Raw genomic sequence first — 18,815 nt, forward strand, 5'->3', positions numbered from 1 at the left:
CTCTTGATCTCTCAAAGCACCATCCTCATCACGAACCAGAATGATTGTGTTAACCATCTTCAAGGATTTGGCTGCTTTTCTGTTCTCACGCTCAAGTTTTCCCAACTCTTGGTTTGAAAGATTCACAGTAGGATCAGTCTTGTTGCTCCTTGTGTGAGGTCTAGGAGGCATGCACCTGAAACACCAAAGAGAAGAAAACAAAAACATGTAAGTAGAAAATAAAAAGAAAAATTTAGACAAAATCAAAAACTCAAATCTAATGGTAGATCAAAGAGTCCCCCGCAACGGCGCCAAAATTTGATATGCTCAAATTAAACCCTAGAGCTACTCTCTCAAATTAAGAGGTCACTGTAATACTTAGGGGTNCCACAAGGACTCAAGTCTACACAATAAATTGTAGAATTTTTTAATTATGCTAAACAAATTAAATTGAATTAAAATAAAAACAATGCAAAATATTAAATAAAACTTGTTGTAAATTGAGAAGATCAAAAAGCTAGGCCTAGGGAATTTCTCAGGAAATTATGAAATATTAAATCAATCAATAAATTAGGATTCAAACAATTAAGAACAGATCTAGAACTCTAAACACTTTTGTAAATTAAATCAGTTCTCACTGCAAATAATATCTAAATTTAAAACCAGAAAATCCAAATCTCTTTGTAAAATTCTAGGTTAAAAATCAGCAATAAAATCAGGTTTAGATTGTTCACAAAATTATTAAATCAAATCTCTTTGCAAGAAATAATTTTGCTCATCAAAAGGTTTTATCAGGAAAATCAATTATATTCTCATATCAATTTATTTTCCTAAAGTATTAATTCTAGATGGCCAATCAAGGATTAATATGAAGAACAACCTAAGATGAAGATCTAGCAAGATAAAGAATCCTAAATAAACAGATCTAATAATTCATAAAATCCCTGTGAAAAACCCTAAACCTAACAAGCAAACTACTCAGACATATTCAATGAAGAACAAGACATGATTCTGAATAATAAGCAATAGAGATTAAAAAGAGTAAGAAGGAGTTTAGAAATTCTTCTCTACAAAGCAGATCTCTCTCCAATAGCTCTCAAAAATCTCTCAGGGTTGCAGGAAAAATAAAACTTGATAGAATAAAACTTAAGGGTTTGGAAAACCTAAAAACACTATTTATATGTCCTAAAACACGTCAGGGACTTATGTTGCAAATATGGAAAACTTTGGGGCAGATTTGTAAATTTTCCAAAACTTGGGTCTTGAGTCGGCAGAGATGAGTGTCGATCGATGCCTCCTATCTTGGTGTCGGTCGATGCTCCTGCTTTCATCCGAGACCAAATTGATTCTTCAAGATTTATGCTCCAAAACATCCAAATTGCTCCATTTTGCTCATTCCATGCTAAAAACCTGTAAAGACTCAAAAACAATCTAGAAACAAATGAAAAGACACTAAAAGACTCTTTATATCATGGTTAAAAACCACAAAAACCATGATATATCACTAATCACAATTTATGACAACTAAATATCAAGTACAACTAAAGCTTCAACTAGTTATACAAACTTAGTTATACTCTCACCTTTATATAAATAGCTATAGTTACATAAATTAAAGCAAATGCAAGATATATAAATAGATAGTTACATCAACTATTGCATCACCATTAATTTTTTAGTTAAAACAGAGATCATAAACTACACCCTCTTATTTACTACCTAGACATCAACACTTGACGAATCTAAAGATACAAATCATATTAACTACTCTACCAAATCAATTAATGAGACCACTACCAAATCAACAAACAACAAGAAATTGACATTTTGGATGCTAATGGAATCGATTATTTATCTTTCACTGGCTGAATGTTGCTACTTCTTCTGAGATTTCTCCTTATGTGAGGCTTTCACGCTGAAGAAACTCATATACAACAAACAAGTGCAATGTTAAACTCGGTTTAACATAAACGAATACGGTTTCACAACAACAACAAGAATACGGTTTCACAACAACTAACCTAAAGAATTTGGTTACCTTACCATGTAGGGAATGACTATCGCTTGCTATCCCATTCGAAATACGACCAAAGCCACGCACTTTAACCTTTGAAATCTGCATCCCCAACAAAAATTCGTAGAATTAGAACCAAATTTAAGATAATCATAAAATCAGAATCTAAAATCAGAGAGAAACTAAAACAAAACCCTAAAACGAAACTCTATAAACTAAATTGAAACCCTTAATCGAACCCCTAAAAACTAAATCGAATCCCTAAATCCAAACCCTAAATCGAAATCCAAAACATATTAAGAAACCCTAAATTGAAATTAAAATCAGAGAGAACATATACAGCTTCACAGATAGTCAACACACAAATCAAAACTCAGTCCCAAATCTATCGAATCACATAAAAATTGCCTTCAAACCAAAACAAAAAAATACATCAATCTATCATCGGAAACATAGTTCGTACACAAACCTCTTTCTATTGCAACCGGCTAGAAGAGGACTCACGGCAGAATTCTCTTTGTTTCACCCAATTTTCAAGCAGATCGGCGGATGGAATCAAATCGCCGTCGAGAGAGAGAAAGAGTAAAGAAAGATAAACAAAGAGAAAAGAAAATAACTCGAGAATAAGATTTTTTTGGTCTCACCCAACCCAAACGACACAAACAAATAAGAGGCCGCCATGTGTTAAGAAGAACCGACGAAAAACGTCCGTTTTGTAGATACGTTTCTTCAATATTTGGTTAATTTTGATTTAAATTAAGAAATTAAAATGTGACGGACGGACTGAAAATACGGCGATGCAGATGCTCTCACACCTCCGTCGTAAAGTGCTAAAAAAACCACATCTCTCTTTATCTTCACTAGCGAGTTCCACCTATTGACCCTCCACTAATTAGCTATGACATTCCCATCCCTTCGGATCTGAAACATGCCTCAAAAGGCTTCACCTTTGGGGCTCTCAACAACTTAGCTTCTCTCACAAATTTCTGCAACGATAGTTAATTTTGTTGGTCCATGTATGATAACTATACATGAGTTATACAAGACATTTACGAACTTGGTATCTGCAGAAGAATCTGCTATAGAGTTATACAAGAGATTCTTCTAAAACGAGAATGTGTGAACCTAGCTTACGACGTTATGGGATGGTTATGTTCAAACTTTTGCCTTATGGTACATGTCAATGTAAATACATTATATATTTCTATATTTATTTTTTTGCAATGAATTTATATGAAGCAAGAGGTCACAATTGATTCACAAAAACTCACACTAGATGTTAATCCCACATGACGATAATATATTTTTATTAGTGACATTTTTAGTATTTTATGATAATAATAATTATTAAAAATTATATTTTAATAAACAGAATAAAAATATCAAGACACCCTTAAACTATTAAATATTAGTTTCAACGTCAAAACTACATATATTCGTTTAATTACAGATTGAAAAACATATCTTATATCATATGTAGCAAATTTAAATTATTTAGATATATGGTCAACTTACATAGAGATGCTAAATATAGCATTAGCCGAGGGCCAACTAGCAATAAATTACAGAAAAAGCATGTGTTTATGTATTTAGATAATGATATATGGACCGCATGCCCATATATTTCCAAATCCATACCTTTATATTGTCGTGTAACTTTCCGAGCTTTGACGATAGAAAATTAGAAATACAGAAAAGCATGTGTTTTGATTTAATGACACGATATCTGGACCACATTCCCATATATTTTCCAGATGTATATATCTCGTGCAATTTAAACGTTTTTGTGTCTTCTTCTAAGGTCACTTTAGCTTTATTTTGCTGGTTCAAGTACAATAAACATAGTTCTCGAGGACACTAAGCTCTACGAGACAGATAGCCCATGCTCATCTGTTTTGGAGGAGTGGAAGACTTAAGTTCAGAAAAATCTGCTGCGCTTCGCTTTGTTCTACCTTCTACGTCATGGGGACGGAGACAGTTAAGGACTATATATGGGGCCGTATGACATCCATAAATTTTAAATTTTAGTAATGTTAAAACTTTTAAATAAAACACCAGTACAATAAATAAATTGTTTTTACAATTATTCTTTTCCTTATATATATATATATATATATATACATTTTATCATTTAAATTAGTTATGATAAAATAATTATAATTGTGAGCTATCACACAAAACAAGGATAATATTCATGATCCCTATCCCTTTTTTTTCTCTCTCTCGAGCATCTCTCCCAACGAGTTTGCCCTAGCCGTCAACAAATTTCAATTTCCGTTTGCCCTCTCTGGTGGCCAGTGCTTCTCTCCGCTGCCGTGAGAAGGTATCTTAGTATCTTTTTTGCTGTTTTAGTTTGTTTTAAGTTTTCGGGTTAATTGTTTAAGTAGCTGTTTGACTTTAGATTGGAGAATATTTTGGTTTACTTGGAGTTCTGATTTGGGTTTGTGGATGCGGTTGGAAGGGTCAATTTATAGAAAAAATGCTAGCAATTCCGGATCTGGTAGATCCACAGTATGGCTCGAAGAATAAGGTATCTTCTTTGCTTGGTCCTTCCCATGTGTTATTTCGTTCATGTGATGTTCGATTTGAAGCCGTCAGTGTTGTGTGGCTGTGATTGCGTTATCCGCCCAGCCTTTGCCTTCCTATCACCCTTGTTTTATCTCGCCCAACCTTTGATTCCCATGAGGCTCGTTTCCTTTCTAAGCTTAGGCTCCGTTTGTTGATTGAAGAATTGCTAGTCTCGGTGGTAATCTTCTCATTGCTGTGGCTGATAGCTTTCTCGAATCCTCATGTTTGGTTTATTCGAGAGGTTAGACTTTTCTCCTTGTCTTGCTTTGCAGATCTGTTCAGATCTGATTGCGTTTTGAAAGCTTCTATCTAGACGTTACGGACGCTGTAGTCGTCGTCGTCGCATCCGGAAGCGTACTCGAGTCTTGTTTGCCGGATTATGAAGTTTTTGGTTCTTGTTTTGAGAGATTGGCTCTCATCTTGATAGGAGGTGGTGGTTGTTATTGTCAGATTGGCCGTGGGTATCCTTGGTAAAACTCTTCTACAAGTGCTTCAGAAGAAGAAATCTTGCGTTTTGAGACTAGTTTATTTCGTAAAGACTCAGCCTAGTTTGCCTTTGTTTTTAATTCTTGGGTTCGTCCTCTTTCTAAGTTAAAATTGTTTGCTTTGTAGTTTGTTTCTTTGTTGGTTTCACTTATGTTTCTGGGGATCTCTACTCGTCCGCCGGCTTTGTTTCCCTCTTTTGGACATTAGATTCTGGGGGAATCTTGTATTCCGCCGGCTTAATCTTGTATTCTACCATGTATTCCACCATGTATTCCACCTTGTTTATCAATATTAACAAATGACAAAAAAAAAAAAAAAAAAAAAANNNNATATTCTCTAAGCAAAAACGTCTTTCTTTTCAAAAAAACAAAAGTTTCTTTGCACTTCCCAATCTTTACATATCCAAAGTCTTAAATTGATTTGTCCGACGCTTATATATGTCTCGTCTAGTTCTAGGCTTTCTAGCCATATATACTTATTTCGCTTTGTTTTATTTAATCTGTTTTGTACATATTTTATTGATAGCTCGAATAATCTGTAAAGACCGTATAATGTCCTCTATTTTTTTTGTTTATTATGAATAACTGAATCTAATTTTTAGGTTATTAAATATACTAAGGCTGTGAATGGAAGCATAAAATTATGAATAACGCACATATGTTATCATTCATCACTACTATTATATATTTGTGGTTTTGCATTAAAAAATAAAAAGAAAGATGGTGCGTTTTTATTGATGAGAAATTGCACTTGGACCGCTATCAAAGTTCACACAAGTTATTACCCAGCAGTACAGATGAAATACGCACTAGATAATATATTTTTTTTTTTTATTAAAAGTAGTATATAACTGTTATTATTTCTCCCACATATATATATTTTGTCAAGGTCTCAAGGCTATATATTCTTCACTTTCCTCTTATATCATTGTTATATAATAATAAAATAATACTGTTATTATTATTATGGGATAAATATGGAAGAAATGTAATATTTTGGTATATTTAAACTGTTAAAACATGTTATAAAAAAATGTTTCTTAATTTAATAACTTTTTTTCAAAGATTTCTTTTAATGAACACAAATTTACATGATTAATTTAAATATTTTTTTATTTTTAAAGTTTATAAATAATAGATGAAATTACTATTTTATTAACAATGAAGAAAACAATTCAATTTATGATATATTTATTTATAATCTTTATTTATAAAATGTATTTATTATATATAATTATCAGTTATTAATAAAATAATATGAAATCCGCACATCAAATAATTTTTTTACCAATCAAACATTATTTTGTACCGCTTATTTTGCATTAACCGCAGTTGTACCGCAAATATTTTTGTCCCGTACGTATCGCAGTTGAACCGTACCGCACTATCAAATCATTTGTTCTGTACAACCAAATCCGCTGTTACCATTCGGACCCTAAAAGTGAGTTTGTTAATGTCGAGGAAATTGCAAGTTGTTTTGACGCGACCAGGTCAAATTAATTTTCTTTCTACCGTCGGTGTTCGAGAAGACGAGAATGCAAGTTCTCCGGTGTAAAATTTTAGAAAAGTTCAACTTATTCAAAACGACACTGCTGCTATATCTCGCTTTATTTATTGTTGAAAGCAAATGATATGCAACATCGATATTTAATCACGCGCATTAATTAGAAAGGTGATAATCTAGCTACTGAACAAGAAGTGTTGTGAAGCAAAAGAGAAGAAGAGAAAGAAAACTTGGAAGCTTTGAGATCGAACTCCACCAAATTATCTTCCATCTGAAAGCCTCCAATCACTATAGGGTTCTTCGGATTCACACCTCCGTCCACAAACCCTAAACAAACCACTTTTTTATTCACATTCACCAGCGAATTAGACCCGTAGATCCTCCACTTAGCCCCTCCGCTCAGCACTAGGTCGATCACGGGAGCTCCACGTCCTCCATTGGAGCTGAAGCACGCACCAAAAGGCTTCACGGCTGGAGCTTTAGCCATCTTGGCGTTTCCGAAGAAGTCTGTGACAAGAGCCTTGTAGATGGAAGTTTCCAATACGGTGTAAGGCGCCAAAGTGGAGATCTTTGTGGCTCCATGGAGTATGGGAACGTTCTTTCCACCGATTTGGATGGACTTCACATCGATTAAGTACTCACCGGACTTGTCATTGATCAGAGGCGTGGAGGCAAAGATCGTAGAAACATCTTTTAAGTAAGGCAGATAGTAGTACTCCCCTTTACCGATCCAAAGGTCACCAGAATAAGTTTTTGATTTTTCGGTGGAAGGCAAACAGAGAGCCATCTTTGGAGGAAGCTTGTACATGGAGACTAGCTGCGTGGGAATGGACAAGTGAGTGTTAGCGAGACCGATGGTTCCTTTCAAAGGACCACCATCAGTGCAGGTCAAACTCAGCGAAGAGCTCTTTTCACTGTCCCTAGTGTATACTCCATTGGATGAGTAAAATAACGGGACGGTGTCGCGGAAGAGCCGGGCATTGTCGGAGGAGCGACACGGTGTCTTCGTCTTAGTGGTGGGGTTGCTGGGACAGGAGAAGGTCGGGTTTGCGTAGGTGCATCTCGTTGAGCCGCATCTGATGGGGTGGAAGCTTGAGGATTTGGCGGCTGTGGCGCAGTTTTGCGATAACGGTGCGACTCCGTTGAGGTCAAGGACGAACTCGTGGGTGGAACTTGAGCCGATGGACAGAGGGATGGTATAGGTTTTTGTGGCCTCGTCTTTTTTTATTGGGTGTATAAATGATTGAAACTTTTCCAACGAGTGTGATGTGTTTGTCAGGTAGAGAAAAACAAGGGAGAGGAGAAGAAAGATCACACGAGGAGCCATTTTTTCTGTTTTTTTTGGAGAGTTGTTACTTGGGGACTGCTGACTTGTGATGTGAATTACTAAGACTAACCATCATGTATATTTATAGAATGTTATGTGTCCTCTTCGTTTCTTTTTGGGATTTTAGATTTTAACATTTTCGGTAAGTTTTTGTCATTCTGGAATGACAGTCAGAACCCAGAAGCATCTTCCCACGTTGTCTCATTTTAATATGAAAATTTAGATTTTCAAATATAAAAAATATATTAGCGAGAGATTTAGTTCTAGTGAATAGGAATAAAGCTATAAATGTTACATAAATTTTGCATGAAACACCTAATTTTTACGAAACAAAAAGTTTTCTTAGAAAAAGTCTATCTTTATAAAACAGGAGAAATAGAATATACTATTAAGAATAGACATTTTTTAGAAAATGTCTATTTTTTTATACCAAATATATCACGTTTTCCGGAACATATTTTATTGAAAAATCCCACTTGGGCTTCAATACCGACACTCGATGCCTGGGTTGGATTGGGAAATTTTTTTTCAAAACTGTTTTATTGGAATTAATAATTTAATATCCACTTTTTAAAAAATATTAAATCCGGCTTTAGCTAAAAAAATACCGACAGTCGAGGCTAAAACAAATGATCAGCAATGTCGAGTTTCGAGATGAGTATGGTGCCGGTTGGTCCAACCAAGAAAAAAAGAGATGGGAATTTGGGGCACTTCATATTTTGATCAAGAAAAAAGTATTAAAGTACTTCATTTTCTCTCAGTCCAACACATTTACACTAACTTGTGTGCAGACGTCGAACTACTTACTATTCATTTGCTAGAGACTAGAGTGGGTAATCTAGATATATTGTTCGTTTTGGGTTGGTTTTACATTAATAGAAAAATAATTGATGTTCATTTTGTCCCACATTTAGATAAATGTATCCACTGGCATAATTTTATCATATTTAGTTTTAACCTAAAGTAGCATCTTTAGAACTTTGGAGCCGAAAAAACATTTAATAATTTTCTCTTTTACGATGAAGATCTGAAAATGTGAAATCCAGCAAGACTCACGTGTACTTTATGGGTTATTGCCGACAAAGATGAAAGATATATCGAGTAGTCTCGCCCACATGCAGTAGTTATTTCTTCGATTTGTTTTGGAGAATCGGTATATCTATCTGTAAATTATTCTTATTCAGTACTTTTTTGTAAAAACGTTTCTCTAATCAATTAAATAAATATTTAGTCTGTTTGTTATATTTTTCTTTATTGTGTTGAGATTTTTATTTTTATAGAATTAGTCCCATATATATTATTTCTATTTGTTTTATCTCTAAAAAATCATAATTTAATTAAATTTGTTATTTCTATATATTATTTCTATTTGTTTTATCTCTAAAAAATCATAATTTAATCACAATAATATAAATAAGCAAATATAAAAATTATATTATTGTTGAAGTGACTTTAGTGCAGTGGCAGGAGGTAAGTCCATTTGTAGAAGGCGCCATCACACCTGAGATCGAATCCATGTTCCTACGAATGTAGGAATTTGGTTAATGGGCCGGCCAGTTGTGGCCCAATAGTTGACAAAAAAAAAAAAATTATATTATTGCTTAAAGATGTTTTTGTTTCTCTTTAATTGCTTTTGTTTATGTTTTGCATATTTTGAATACACGTTACGAAAACAAAATGAAAATATATAAACCGAAAAAGATGGACCAGACTTTGTTATGAGATTTTTGAATGAATATGATAAACAGTTCATAAAAACTGGTAACTGTAAGTGAATATGGACCAAGCTTAGTTACTTATTATAACTCTAAATTATAGGTCCATTATAGAATACATGGTGTTATAGTAATTTTTATTTCTCACTTTTCGTTACCACAATTACTTTCCTTTCCTTTTGTTGCCTCTTCTCTTTTGTCATCTACTCTCTTTGCCTCCTCCAATTTCTCCTCAGATCTTGGTCTTACCGTAATTGGTAATTTTCTTATCTCTGTCGTTAGTTCTTCAAGAACAAAAATGTAGCAAATGCTATCAAGAACACTACTCTTGAAATACACTACAATTGATTTGAAGACTCTCTCCTCTAGCTTATGTTTCCCTCTGCTCTTTGGACTTCCACCACCAATTTTTCCTCCAAATTTGCCAAGATTTATATTCAGTTCACACATCTTCCCTTTCTTTCTGTTTCTTCATCTTTTGCATGTCATATAGTTTTGTTTTACTAAAATCAGAGAGCCTGAAGAGGACATCTATTAGTTGATAGAAGTGAAAACAGCAGGACACTGATAAGTGAAAACAGCAGGACACTGATAAGTGAACTGAAACATAAACAAAAAAAATACTTACCGTCCATAACGATTTTACAAAGTAATCTCAACTTAATCAAAAGAACAGGAAGAAGTGTCAAACCTCAGGTTGAAAGAAATCAAAGACCGGTCTATGTTCTTACTCTATCCTAGCCAACTGTAATAAAAAACACGAGGAACCAACCTTAGAAATAGATCACATATTGAAGATGTTGCACAAAAACTAAGAAAACAAATTATTCACCACAAGGCAAGTATCATAAAACAATTCAATTTTTTTATAAAATATCAGATAGACCAAACCAAACACTCCAATTACAGAAACACTCAAAAGGCAATTTACTTTCTAGAGTTTGAAGGATTCATATGAGGAAATATATTTAGGAAGAAGGTTACCTGGTATGAATCGTAAAAGTACAAAGCAAGTGACGTATTTTAACTGATACACATTTGAATAAGGAAACAGATGATAGAACAGAACCCACCATCTTTGTGAGCAATTCCCCACGCTTTGCCATGCCTACAGTCCTGCATTTGAATTCATGATTAAATAAAAGAATCCCCCAATGATTTGGTGACATAAACATTTTGTCAATAGGGAAAGTCAAATGGCCATGCCTACAATTTTTTTATTAAATTCACCACCAACAAGATCGACGAGATTCAAACCAAACTAATAGAAACCATGAAGCCATGCCTACAAGTTAATATTGTTTGATCACCGTGAAGCCATGTTACTGTTCTAATATAAACCAAGAAATTTATCAATTTATATAGGAGGTGCATCCAAGCGATTCAAGTTGAATTTTTCTCAAATCCTCTTCTGATTAGAAATTGTGTATCTTGAAGAAAGCGCCATGTCAAACACATACCTTACATGATTCTTACATAATACATTTCCTTAAGCATAACAAAGGAACAATGAACGAATACATATATACAGTAAGACCAGTACAACATAGTCTAAAGAATCTTATGTTAGAAAACTCTTATACAAGCAAACAACTCATTTATATACCTGGGCGAAAGCAGGAAAAAATTATACATTGAAACTGAATTAGATATGGAATTAGAAAGCAGAAGATGAATTAACAAAAAACATTAGACTGTCATATGCATATATGAGAATAATCAAAGGTCAACCATAAGCAATCAATCGGAAGATCAAATGAAAAAAACCCAGATATGCATAAGAGAGAGATCTACTATAGAGATTCCCGGCTAAAGTCTTGGAATCGAGTCATCCAGCGGTGAATAGTGGAAGAGAAGTAACAATCAGATGAAAAAACCGCTGCTTAATCACAATGATAGTTGATGGTGATTCGAAATCGATCACGGAGCTTAAGATTGAACAGAGATAAGAGAAACGTTTACAAGCGAAGGATTTGGAGTGCGTCCAGCGTGGCAAGTTTTTAGCTTATGTGTATTATTTGTTATAATTTAATTGGTTATTGATTTTTACTGATGTGTCAACACCTGGAAAGAAACACTTCTACTTTTATTGTATTGATTTAGAGAAAATGAAAATCTACAAGAACTTAGCCTATTATCATCATGCATGCATAATTTCGCAACACGTCGTGAGTTACGTGACAAGTGACAACAGTTCATTGTTTTGAAAAGATGGAAAAGATCCGCCGATTGAGAGTTAGCAAAAATTGATAGTATATTTTTTTAAATGGTATTTAATGGATGCAAACTTGAGTGCTCCAGAACTACAAATTTATATAACTGACATGGTTGGGGTTCACGTCAATTTTTTTACTTTCAAAATACCTTATATTTTTTAATATAGCAAGTATATGATAGTGTTGTATATTGTTTTGAATTTGAATATAATGTAAAGAAATAAGAGAAATGATTACAAAAGGAATTTTTCTTTTTTTGTATAATGATGTATCATGGTTTTTGTGGTTTTTAACCATGATATAAAGAGTCTTTTAGTGTTTTTTGATTTGTTTTTAGGATGTTTTTGAGTCTTTACAGGTTTTATAGGATTTTGGCATGAAAGAAGCAAAATTGAGCAATTTGGATTGTTTTGGAGCATTTAATCAAAGAAGTCAATTTGGAGTTTGATCAACTGACCAGTGTCGATCGACACTGAAGGAGCATCGATCGACACCCAGTCCAAACCGACAAGAGAGCCAAAAATTGGAAGTTTTACAATTTAGCCCAAAGTCTTCCATATTTGCAACACAAGTCCCTGACGTGTTTTAGGACATATAAATAGTATTTTTAGGTTTTGAAAACCATTAAGTTATTTTCTAGCAATTTTTATTTCAACCACCTTGTTGATTTGAGAGCTTTTGGGAGAGACAGATCTGATTTCATCTGTAGAGAGAAGATTCTTGAACTGCCTTCTTACTTCTTAATATCAAATTGCTTATTATTCAGAAAAGATGTCTTGTTCTTCATTAAACATGTCTGAGTAGTTTGCTTGTTAGGTTTAGGGTTTTTCATAGGGTTTTTATGAATTATTAGATCTGTTTATTTAGGCTTCATTACCTTTCTAGATCTTCATCTTAGGTTGTTCTTCATATTAATTCTTGATTGATCACCTAGAATAATTAATAACCTAGGAAAATAAATTGATATGCGAATATAATTGATTTTTCTGATAAAACCTTTTGATGAACAAAATTATTTCTTGCAAAGAGATTTGATTTAATAATTTTGTGAACAATCCAAACATGTTTTTAAAGCTGATTTTTAACCTAGAATTTTACAAAGAGATTTAGATTTCTGGTTTTAAATTTAGATAATATTTACAGTGATAACTGATTTATTTTACAAAAGTGTTTAGAGTTCTAGATCTGTTCTTAATTGCTTGAATCCTATTTATCTGTTGATTTAATAATTTGTAATTTCCTGAGAAATTCCCTAGACCTAGCTTTTTGATCTTCTGAATTTACAACAGTTTTTATTTAATATTTTGCATTGTTATTTCAATTTTAATTTAATCTCTTTAGCATAATTATAAAACTCTACAATTTATTGTGTAATCTAGAGTCCTTGTGGAATTCAACCCCTAAGTACTGCATCGATCTCTTAATTTGAGAGAGTGGCTCTAGGGTTTAATTTGAGCATATCATATAAACAAAAAATATATATATAAACCGGAAAATATTAAAATTAAAAAACAAAAAAAAAAACTAAAATCTTTGTAATATTTTTAGGGTGTGATCAGTTGGTGCAAAGTAGGAAATTTTGTGTAACTATATTTCTTCCTCCTGTACAGTTTAAAGGAAAGCATCAGCTCAAACAGTAATATCCCAATGGCTTCCCCCTGCCACAACGCTGTCGCTCATGACTTGTATTGTAGTCGGGGCCCGATGATATTGTTAAGAGTTGTGGTGGCAGTTGCCACCAGTAAAATACAAATAAGTAAAAAATTTACACTATGCATGAATCATTTATTGGCACAATGGTTTGAGAACAAGCTTAAAATCTACCAATGTCAAAGGTTTAACAGCACCTAGTAACAATCTGCCCCACTAAATTTTTTTGCTGGGTCCGCCCCTGAGTCAGGCCCAATGATATTGTTGCTTAAGTTCTTCTTCTAGCTGGGGAAGGGAAGAATGATAGACCCGGGTTGCGCTGCTTGATGCTCCGATCCAAACGGATGATCTGATCCCATTCAATTGGCCAGTAATAAATTTATAACTGATTAACAAAAAACTACACTTTTGTGTGTCAAGAAGAAAAATGTTGCCAACTTAGGCTTCTTCTTCTAGCTGGAGAAGGGAAGAATGATAGCCCTGGGTTGCGCTGCTTGATGCTCCGATCCAAACGGATGATCTGATCCCATTCAATTGGCCAGTAATAAATTTATAACTGATTAACAAAAAACTACACTTTTGTGTGTCAAGAAGAAAAATGTTGCCAACTTAGGCTTCTAGGTTTTTCATAAACGTATAAAACAATTTAAAAATTTGCAATACGATTCTAATAGTAACAAAATACATATATATGATATTGTTCTGTCCCTTCGGGGACATCCGATAAAATGATATTGTTCTAAGTTCTAACTGTCTCATATCGTGCGGAATGGTATGGATTCGAAGCTTTTAACAAAAACCTTTCAAAATTTCTACTAGTAAAACGCACGACCACTCCGTTTTAGTACTTTAGCTTCACAATAGAACATTACTCCTTATATTACTATAATGGTATTCATAGTATATTCCGTATTACAATAATCCCTCGGTTGTTGTTTATTTTAATTTCTTGAGGTTTATTAAGAGAAACAGTCGATGATATATAAAGATTACAAAATCATGTTTTGGGTACAAGAAGTATTGCGAAGTAAAAGCGAAGACGAGAAAGTGAACTTGGAAGCTTCGAGATCAAATTCCACAAGATGATCTTCCATCTGAAAACCTCCGATCACCATCTCCATCGTCTTCATATTCACACCTCCGTCCAAAAACGCTAAACAAACCACATCTCTTTTCACCTTCACTAGCGAGTTCCATCTATTGATCCTCCACTTAGCTCCGCCGTTCACCACCAAATCAATCACCGGAACCGCCGTTGCACTTTCCATCCCTTTGGAGCTGAAACATGCCTCGAAAGGCTTCACCTCTGGCTCTGCGACTCTCAACAGCTTAGCTTCTCTCACGAATTCCCTAACCATAGCCTTGTAAGTGGAAGTCTGCAAGATGGTAAAAGGAGCCAATGTACATATCATAGCGTTTCCACGGCTTTTCTTATCCAAAGGAACGTTCTTTCCAACGATTTCGATGGAGTTCACGTCAATGAAGTACCGACCGGACGATCTGTCAACAATCAGAGGAGTTGAGGCTAAGTTCTTGAAGACATCGTTAGTGTAAGGAGAGCCTTCTCCAATGAGAAGGCTCCCTAATCCGGTTGGTTTAGAGGGCAAACAGAGAGCGAATTTTCGCGGGGTTTTGTGCATGGACGCGAGCTGTGACGGAAGTGAGATCAAGGACTTTCCAAGACCGATGGTTCCGTTAACAACCTCCGGCTTAAGTTTCAAGGCGTTAGCGTCGTTGGTGCAAGTCAAAGTCAGCGAAGAGTGGACGGTTTTAGTGACGCCGTTACGTTTCAAGATGGGGAGAGAGACGGAGTCAATACCGAGAAGTGTGTTGAGTGGATGCTCGGTGAAGGAAGTGGAAACGTATTTGCCACAAGTGGTGGTCTTGTTGAAACAGAACGAGTCTAGCTTTGCTTGTTTGCATCTAGCGGAGTTGCAGCGGATTGGGAGGTAAGTTGTGGATTTTACGGCGGTGTTGCAACGGAGGAGAACGGATGATCCACCGCCGAGATCGACGGCGAGGCTGTGAGTGAGAGGAGAGTGATTGTTGTTACCGAGGTTGAGGTTTGTGTAGTAGAGATACGTGGCTTTGTCTTTGATCAAGGAAAGTAGAAAAGCCGGTGGGTTTGGTTTGTTGACGCCGACGGCGAGGGAGGTTTGTAGGGTTAAGATGATAAAGAGTGATAACAAATTGATCGGAGCAGCCATTATTGTATAATTTTTTTGTTTCTTGATTTGGAAAATGGTATGGTTGCTATAATGGAAGTGATAGTCTATTTATAATAATCAAGTGTTCCCTTGGTAGCTTTAGCTTGCCCTGAAACCTTTGGTAGATTTCCTTGGAAGCTTTCTATTTAATTATATTTATATAAGAGCATCTCCAACGGAATTTGAGTCAATATTATAGAAATTAGAAAGCTTCTCATACAATATTGTAGAAGAGTATATACTCTTTTCAATCTCATATGGTTATCTTATCATATATATAATTATATATTATCTTATATATATATATATATATACAGAAAATTGAAAATTTTGAAACACATCGATTTTGTTTTAGTTGAGATTTTCAGAGTATAATAGATACTATAAATTTAATTTCAACTTTTGAATTTACAAATTTAAATTTGGCTTTCAGGTTTAAATATATATATATATATATATATATTTATATAAGTATTTGTTAATGTGCAAAATCCTTAAAACATTAATTTTATCAAATAAACAAATATAATACTTCTTCCGTTTCATTATATAAGATATTTTAGAGAATTTGTTTGTTTCATAATATATGATGTTTTTAAATTTCTATGCAACTTTTAGATTAGTTTAATACTTTATATTATGCACTTTTATTTATAATTAGTTGAACTTTTTTTTTTTAATCAAAAATTGAATTTTTTAATAATAATTATTTTTTAATATATGTATTTTACTCAAAACATCCTAAATTTTGAAACAGAGGAAATAGTATACCTAAAATAAACGATATTCAAGAGAAAAGGGTGATAATTTTCTTTTTTTTTTGTTTTCGATAAGAACACACATGTGTCATGGAAAACGTGTCATACAATACCAAGAAGTGTACTAAATTGAAAAGTCAAAGATGATCCATGTGTGATTGACTCTACTTTTGGGAAGGCCAAGTGGAGCAGCTTGTGTTTTGAAGCAAGAGTGACTCACTAAAAGCGAGAACCGTTCTACTGAAATCGAACTCGAGCATATGATCTTGAACCTGATGCGTCCCAATCACCATCAAATCCTTCGGTTTCTTGCCACCGTCGATAAACGCCAAACACATCACTGTTTCCTTCACTTTTACCATGGTATTCGCACCGTAGAACCCCCACTTCACCTCCCCTATCCTCCCCGGCAAACCAATCTCTATCACCGGCACGTTAGGCCCCGTCAACTTCTTTCCGGCAGTGCTTGCATCGAAACAATGTTTAAACGGCGCCACCGATGGAACCTTAGATATTCCCATTGCCTGTATCATTCAAACCACAAATAAATAAAATTAATTTAAAAATAAATAAAACAGTTATTCAATCGCTTTAGTCATTTTCAATAAACACATAAATTTATCAATTAAAAACCTATATATTATTTTTATATGGTTTCATATTCGTAGATCTACTTCAAATGTCAAAAAAAATATATAAGATGTTTCCATTAGAAAAATATCACCTCATAGTTAATTAATACGAATGCATCAGTATGAACTATGAAGTAATCTTTAATTCTTAAGTAAATCGACCACATGAACTTGTAATCTTTAGGTGGATTTTATCTTTAAATTTCGAAGTCCAATATCAAACGATGAGGTTTTTGTTTTGAATACCTTTGCCTTGAGTGTAAACGACTCAGCAAGAGCATTGTAGATGTCGGTGTGGAGTACGGTGTAAGGAACCACCGTGCTGAGTTTAGCTCCACCATTAAGCAAATTGGGTTTCAACGACAAGGGAGTCCCGCCAACGTATATATTGAGGACGTTGAGTAGATAATCTCCTGAATCAACGCCTCTAATGGGCGTGAAAATCATCGGAATCGGAAAACTGCTGTTGTTGAACGGCGGGATAAAGTAATGGACGCCGGCGATATAGAAATGACCGGTGCCGGAAGAAGGCAAGCAGAGAGAGAATTTAGGGATAACGTTAAACGCTGACGTCACCTGTCTCGTGAACGACGAAGATCCGGGAGAAAGAGCAAGAACTCCGGCGACTGGAGGAGGAAGGCCGTGGAGTGCTTTCTCACCGGCGCAGGAGAATGTGAAGCGGGGTACTGAAACCGGGGTGAGGAATTTACCGCCGTCTGTGGTGGAGATAGAGACTCTGTCTTGGACGACACGGCCGGTTACGTCGGGGATTAGACCGAGAGGGTTTGGTTGCTTGTAAAGACAGGATTTGCCGGCGCAGCCATTACCGGGGATGGACTTGCATGTGGAGCTCTGACACGTGACTAGGCGGAGTGATGATACAGATTTGAGTTTACGACAATTGAGCCAGGTGAGGTTTGTTCCGAGGTCGAGGAGGAGGTTTACGGGAGATTTTGTGGCGGATCCGATGTTGAGAGTGGTGTAGAATTGATTTGTGGGTTCGTGTTTTGTGATAGGAAGAAGGTATTGAGAGTTTGATTTCAGAGTTATGGCTGCCAAAATGGAGAGAATGACTATGAGACGCGTGAGGCTACCCATTTTTTTTTCTTGGATCACTTTTTTTTCTTTTTTTTGAATGAAATGATGAATGTGATTGTTTGTTTGTGATGAATATGGACTGTAGATGTATGGTATTTATACATGTAAACACACATCTTGGATCTAAGGAGATGTGGAAACACTAAAATAATGGTTATTATTTAAATGTTTAATTATTTTGAGGTTGACGTTGAATTACGCGCACTCTTACAAATATGAGAGTATTACGCATATGTAACACATGACAATTGACAACAATTGAAATATTTGGAGAAGATCAGTCGGTGTTTCCTAGTACGCTAGTTTAAGTAACATTTTAACTAGATTAGGACCCGTGATAGAGCATGAGTTGAAATCTTTTTTATTTATATTATTATTTTATAATAAAATACGATTCTGAAGATCATGATTAATGATAGATTAGGACCTTAGAAACTTTTAAAATCAATCATATAAATTATATTTTATTTTAAAATTATAATATAAATAAAAGGAATTTCAACCGGTGCTCTAGCACGGTCCTAATCTAGCATTAAGATTTAATTTTTTATTTCTGAATACGATCCCGAAAATCACGATTAATCTTGTTAAATTAGCAAGATTTGATTACTTTTTATGATTGTGAGTATATTTTTATCCCTTTAATAACTTTTTTTATTGAT

General features: G+C 34.5%; 3 protein-coding genes and 3 long non-coding RNA genes across 7 annotated transcripts; 1 reads left to right on the plus strand and 5 right to left on the minus strand.

Annotated features, from left to right (window-relative positions):
• On the minus strand, positions 1,508 to 2,493 carry LOC109131346. The gene is made up of 3 exons (XR_002036972.1): positions 2,463 to 2,493; positions 2,023 to 2,095; positions 1,508 to 1,894 (listed from the first exon to the last, which is right to left on the minus strand). It is a non-coding gene; the product is annotated as an uncharacterized LOC109131346 (long non-coding RNA).
• On the plus strand, positions 4,178 to 5,323 carry LOC104770254. The gene is made up of 3 exons (XR_764507.1): positions 4,178 to 4,316; positions 4,395 to 4,739; positions 4,834 to 5,323. It is a non-coding gene; the product is annotated as an uncharacterized LOC104770254 (long non-coding RNA).
• LOC104770255 (basic 7S globulin-like) lies at positions 6,597 to 8,020 on the minus strand. The gene has a single exon (XM_010494653.2). The coding sequence runs from the start codon at positions 7,875 to 7,877 to the stop codon at positions 6,711 to 6,713; it is 1,167 nt and encodes a 388-aa protein (XP_010492955.1). The 5' UTR covers positions 7,878 to 8,020; the 3' UTR covers positions 6,597 to 6,710.
• On the minus strand, positions 9,665 to 11,558 carry LOC109131316. 2 transcript variants are annotated; one of them, XR_002036941.1, is made up of 3 exons: positions 11,387 to 11,558; positions 10,577 to 10,708; positions 9,665 to 10,337 (listed from the first exon to the last, which is right to left on the minus strand). It is a non-coding gene; the product is annotated as an uncharacterized LOC109131316 (long non-coding RNA). The 2 variants fall into 2 exon arrangements; XR_002036942.1 differs by having other exon boundaries at positions 9,665 to 10,192; positions 10,284 to 10,337; positions 10,577 to 11,558.
• On the minus strand, positions 14,320 to 15,779 carry LOC104770256 (aspartic proteinase nepenthesin-1-like). The gene has a single exon (XM_010494654.2). The coding sequence runs from the start codon at positions 15,663 to 15,665 to the stop codon at positions 14,448 to 14,450; it is 1,218 nt and encodes a 405-aa protein (XP_010492956.1). The 5' UTR covers positions 15,666 to 15,779; the 3' UTR covers positions 14,320 to 14,447.
• On the minus strand, positions 16,429 to 18,231 carry LOC104770257 (basic 7S globulin 2-like). The gene is made up of 2 exons (XM_010494655.1): positions 17,302 to 18,231; positions 16,429 to 16,947 (listed from the first exon to the last, which is right to left on the minus strand). Exons 1-2 carry the CDS (start codon positions 18,151 to 18,153, stop codon positions 16,588 to 16,590), a joined length of 1,212 nt encoding a protein of 403 aa, XP_010492957.1. The 5' UTR covers positions 18,154 to 18,231; the 3' UTR covers positions 16,429 to 16,587.

This window comes from Camelina sativa, chromosome 20 (assembly GCF_000633955.1).
Source record: "Camelina sativa cultivar DH55 chromosome 20, Cs, whole genome shotgun sequence".
NCBI lineage: Eukaryota > Viridiplantae > Streptophyta > Magnoliopsida > Brassicales > Brassicaceae > Camelina > Camelina sativa.

Excerpts from the sequence above, each read along its gene's own strand:
- LOC104770256 (XM_010494654.2), bottom strand. The coding sequence starts at position 15,665 with ATGGCTGCTCCGATCAATTTGTTATCACTCTTTATCATCTTAACCCTA.
- LOC104770255 (XM_010494653.2), bottom strand. The coding sequence starts at position 7,877 with ATGGCTCCTCGTGTGATCTTTCTTCTCCTCTCCCTTGTTTTTCTCTAC.
- LOC104770257 (XM_010494655.1), bottom strand. The coding sequence starts at position 18,153 with ATGGGTAGCCTCACGCGTCTCATAGTCATTCTCTCCATTTTGGCAGCC. Across the intron at positions 16,948-17,301 it reads CGTTTACACTCAAGGCAAAG|GCAATGGGAATATCTAAGGT; the intron begins GTATTCAAAACA and ends TGAATGATACAG.